Source organism: Phoca vitulina, unplaced genomic scaffold (genome assembly GCF_004348235.1).
Source record: "Phoca vitulina isolate PV1807 unplaced genomic scaffold, GSC_HSeal_1.0 scaffold1, whole genome shotgun sequence".
NCBI classification, from domain to species: Eukaryota; Metazoa; Chordata; class Mammalia; order Carnivora; family Phocidae; genus Phoca; species Phoca vitulina.
In genome coordinates, this window is record NW_022589704.1 from 1,538,318 (window position 1) to 1,543,163 (window position 4,846).

A 4,846-nucleotide genomic window follows, 5' to 3' on the forward strand; every position below is an offset into this window, starting at 1 on the left:
GTAGAGCGGGCATTGGCCGGGGTCCTGGTCATGGACCTGATGGGCTGCAGGACCGTGGATTCTCTCAGTAGGGTGGGCATTGGCTGGGGTCCTGGTCAAGGACCTGCTAGGCTGCAGGACCGTGGATTCTCTCAGTAGGGTGGGCATTGGCCGGGGTCCTGGTCAAGGACCTGCTAGGCTGCAGGACCGTGATTCTCTCAGTAGAGCGGGCATTGGCCGGGAGTCCTGTTCAAGGACCTGCTGGGCTGCAGGACTGTGGATTCTCTCAGTAGGGTGGGCATTGGCCGGGGTCCTGTTCAAGGACCTGCTGGGCTGCAGGACAGTGGATTCTCTCAGTAGGGCGGGCATTGGCCAGGGGTCCTGGTCACAGACCTGATGGGCTGTAGGACTGTGGATTCTCTCAGTAGAGTGGGCATTGGCCGGGGTCCTGGTCATGGACCTGCTAGGCTGTGGGATTGTGGATTCTCTCTGTAGGGCGGAATTGGCCAGGGGTCCTGGTCAAGGACCTGCTGGGCTGCAGGACTGTGGATTCTCTCAGTAGGGCGGGCATTGGCCAGGGGTCCTGGTCAAGGACGTGCTGGGACAGCACTGGGGCTGCCCCGGGTGGGCGTCTGTGGGGTGTGCCGTGTCCTGGCTATGGACGTGGCTTGCTGTAGCATTGCTGTTTCTCCTGGGTGGGCTCAGGTGTGAGCAGGAGGCATTCTGTGCTTTGTAGGTCCTCGACGCTGTGCTGTTCCCTCAGAGTCCCTCTCTGTCTTCCCAGCTGCTCTGGCCCCGCCAGGCACCCAGACACGTCCCCTTGTGCGTCTGCACCCTCCTCACTCCCGTGCCAGGGCCCTGGGTCTGCCACGGCAGCGCGGCGTGGGCAGGCCCTCCCTGTGCTGTGGCCTCACCCCTTCCCACACCCATGTGGGGCAGCTCTGTGTGGACTCCCGCTGCCCTGGCTCCATCGAGGGCTGCAGTGTGGTTCCCCAAGAGCTAGAAGCACCGGGGTGAGGGTGGGGGCTGAGAGCCTGGCTTTCTGGAGGCTGTCACACTTGACAAAAGTTCAACTTTATGGAAAAAGAAGTAAGGCCCCTTTTCTTGCGATCCCGTTTCCGGATCCCATTTTAAGGATCCTACCTTGATCCTGATCTCCTGTCCTTGTAGCACCTGGAAGCGCCTGTGTGTGTGCTTTCGGGGCCTCTCAGTGCTGCGTTCTGGATCTGGGGGTGGGCAGGTCTGCTCTGCCCCAGCCAGGCCATCTGCCTCCATAATTGTTTGGCAAGTAGAAGGATTCGGTCTTCCTCAACCCTTAAATCATCTTATCTTTGATCTTGGGAAACTTTCCCTGGTCCCCTCAGCCTCTGATGCCTGCCTTGCTTTCTGGGGCATCAAGGGGACCCTCACACACCTGTGGGTTCCTGCCCCTGACCCCACATCAGCCAACCAGTGGTTTTTCAATGATTTAACTACTTACAACTTACTCATTTACTAATTTTTATTACAACAAACACATAAGAGTTAGGAGAGCACAGTGACGCTGTACCCCCTCCCCCAGGCGCACTGGTTACTAACACCCTAGCCCCCACCTCCCCACCTTCTGGCCTCCCTGGCGCTCCCCTCTGCCAGCCGTCCAGCACCGTGCCAGCCCCAGCTGGGGATCTCCGTCATGCTGCCACACCAAGGAAGTCCGCATTTATCGGATGTTTGATGGGGGGTGCAACCCTTGGCCCTCCCCCAACCCCTGCCCTCCGGCCGTCGGCAGGCCCTCCCCACCCTCTGGCTTGGCCCACGTTCCCACTGCATCCTTCAGCCCCTCCTGCCCTGACACGAGCCTGGAGCCGGTCCTTCCAGCCAGCTTCTTGCTTTTGGGACGGTGGTTGAGTCTGTGAGGTGTGAACAGCCCAGATGACGACAGAGACCATGCAAGGGCTGACTTCCTCTCTGTGCTTCCCCAGTCCTCGCATCCATAGCTACATGCACCGCCCTCGCGGGATGTGGGGTGGTCAGAGCTCTTGAGCAACAGAGGCGTTTAGCACCTCGGGTTCTGGCCGCACACAGGGTCAGCACGTTTGGGGACAGGCTCGGGGCCTCCTGCCCACTGGCACTGGGCTCCACTGGCTGTTTGGGGACTGCAGTGTGCCCCCCGAGTGACAGCCTGCTTGCACTTGGCCAGGAAGTAGACCGTATGCAGTATGGGCAGCGGCGGGGATGACAGCCTGGTTTTCATCTGCTCGGATGGGGCCGCACTGAGCCCCGTGTTTTGTGGTCGGGTTAAGCTTCCGAGCTAAAGCTCTAGGACCCTGCAGCCTCTTTATGGAACCCACCCCCTCCCTCTCGGGGTGGAGGCGGGCACCTCTGTTGGGTGCCATTTGCTGTGAATGAGATGGGTGGTAAGGAGCCCGAAGTTGCTCACGCACGCCGTCGAACGCACCTCTGTCCACACGTGCACGCGCAGGCATCCACAGTCACCGAGCACCCCGGATGTGGTGGGAGGGGGTCAGGATGGGCTTGGTGGTTGCCCTTCTATGGCTTTTGGTCTGGGGACCGGGACCATAACCAGCCTCAAGTTACAGACCTACAGGAGCTCCCTGGGGCGGTGGGGAGCAGGGGGCTCCTGAGCAGTGGCCCAGCGTGCACCTCCCTTGGGCTCTGCCCTCACTTCTCCTCCATGGGATCGGCACGTCTGTCCTGTCTGCTGACTCTCCACGTGGCTCAGAGGGTGGCTTCCCTGGGGAATAAGGGGGACGACAGCCCTTGCTGACAGCACCTACTCTCCCGCTGGGGGCCCAGTCCTCAGGCTGCCCCCCTGCCGTCCAGCAACCGTGTAAAGACTGGGAGGCCGCAGGCGACGTGGGCCACAGCGTTGGGCACCCTGGTTCCGAGTCCTGCCTTCTGGTGGCTGGGGCGTCCATGCACATATGACTCAGGCTCTGTTCTCCACAGATTGACCGGCTAATTAATTACGGGGCTGACATCCTGAGCCCCGTGACGCTCACTCAGGGGGACAGGATGGCTGTGGGCACGGCTGTCGACTATGGGTATTTCAAATTCTACCAGGTATGGCTCTGAGTGTCCTACTGGTGATGGGGGTAGAGGAGCTGGGGCCCCAAGTGTGTCTGGGGCAAGGCTGGGCCACAGGCCCTTCCCGCCTTTGACCGAAGCCCACCCTGGTCGGCACCCTGCTGGCGGAGTGCCGTTCTGTGCTGTTCTCACCATGGGGGGTGGGCTCCCCGCCTGTGTCCCTCCCGTGCCGGCCGGCCGGGTGGTGTGCTGGGGCCCTGCGGTTCCTGGTGGTGAAGGGGTGCTGTGCTGCAGGACCGGAAGGTCGCCCACTGCCCCTTCCACATGCTGATGCCGGCCGAGCGGGAGATGTTTTTGGCCCGCAAGAGGCTCCTGGAATACATGGGCTTCCAGTTGCGCCACGCGGTCTCCGCCAAGGAGAGCCAGTGGGATCCGAAGCTGCTGAACCTGAGCAAGAAAGGTGGGTGTCAGCGGCCTGGCAGGATGGACCAGCGCCATCCCCGCCCGGGAAGCTGCTGCTCTTCCCAATTGCACAGAGTGGGATTCCCGCCTCCTGGAGGAGCCTCCGGGGTGTGGGCTGCTTCCGGAGGCTGTAGGGGAGGGGCGGGGCGGGTGAGAGTGTGCTTTCCTGCCCCTGCCCAGCTCGCCCTTGTGTGCTGCCCTCCAAGGAGCTCCTGCAGGAGACATTGAGAGAGATGGGGAGATGAGCCTCGGGAGAGAAGAAGGGCCCCAGGGGAGTCTTCAGGCCTCACTGTGGGACTATGTCCAGGAGCACTGTTTGCCCAGGGCCAGGGGACACCGGCACAGGCTGTCCGGCTGCCCCTGGCGGAGGGCACGACGCCTGAGGCAGGGCGAGGTTCCGGCTGAGCTGTTGAAGGCTACCATGCAGCCCTCCTGCGGGAAGCAGCAGGGGCTTTGCGGCCCCAGGACTCTGCTTTGCTCTCTTGTGGCCAGGGGTCGTGGGGGCAGGTCTGCTTCTCCGTGGAAGGCCAGCAGGTGAGTGTGACTTCGGGACACTCTCGGCCTGGGGCCACAGGTTTTCGAGGTGGACTGGTCAGCTCTGGAGCAGGAGGAAGAGGGACCTGTTCTGCCCTCTGCTTGGAGAGCCACATCCTGGGGGCTGAAATGGTGACCGTGTCCCCCCCGGTGTTGCCTGGTTTGGGAGGTGCAGCCCTGGGTCCTGAGGGCCCCATGCGGGCTGGCTGAGGGGCAACACGCGGCAGAGCCAGCCCGAGGGAGCTGAGTTTCGGTGAGAGCCTGGAGGGAAGGACTGCAGGGTCATTTGACTTGGGAGACAAGCTTATGGATCCCGAGAAGGATCTGGAAAACGCTTAAGCACACGCAGAGAGTTTGCTTCTTAGCTGTAGTAATGATGATTCAGCTTCTGACAAGAATTGGATTTCGGGAGAAAAGCCATCAGCTGAGAGCCGAGCACGCTTCCCTGGAGAGCAGGACGCTGTGCGGGAGCAGCCCCTGAGCGCCCTGGTCAGCCGTCCGAGTCTTCTTTGCATGACGGGGTATCCCCAGAAAGTATAGAGTCACCTGGGACGGTGGCCTTTGCATCCACATCCCCAAGGGGGCTGGGGTCGTGACCCGCCAGGAGTAACACAGGTCACCGCTCTGGCTGCCGTTGCATAGGAGAGGCTCTCCCTCTGGATGGGGGTTGCTGCTCCTACCTATATCTGCCCTGGCTGCCTCACCTCTGCCCTGGCTGCCTCACCTCTGCACCCTGGCTGTCCCACCTCTGCACCCTGGCTGTCCCACCTCTGCACCCTGGCTGCCTCACCTCTGCGCCTGGCTGCCTCACCTCTGCGCCTGGCTGTCCCACCTCTGCGCCTGG

At 62.1% G+C, this 4,846-nt stretch overlaps 1 protein-coding gene across 1 annotated transcript in view; it reads left to right on the plus strand.

The window, feature by feature from the left end:
* The window catches only part of ANKMY1 (ankyrin repeat and MYND domain containing 1), a 46,375-nt gene that overhangs the window by 35,428 nt on the left and 6,101 nt on the right, over positions 1–4,846 (plus strand). Inside the window, exons 13-14 of the mRNA XM_032413180.1 lie at positions 2,929–3,042; positions 3,301–3,466. Coding sequence (XP_032269071.1) covers positions 2,929–3,042; positions 3,301–3,466 — 280 coding nt within the window. The remainder of the gene's footprint in view (positions 1–2,928; positions 3,043–3,300; positions 3,467–4,846) is intronic.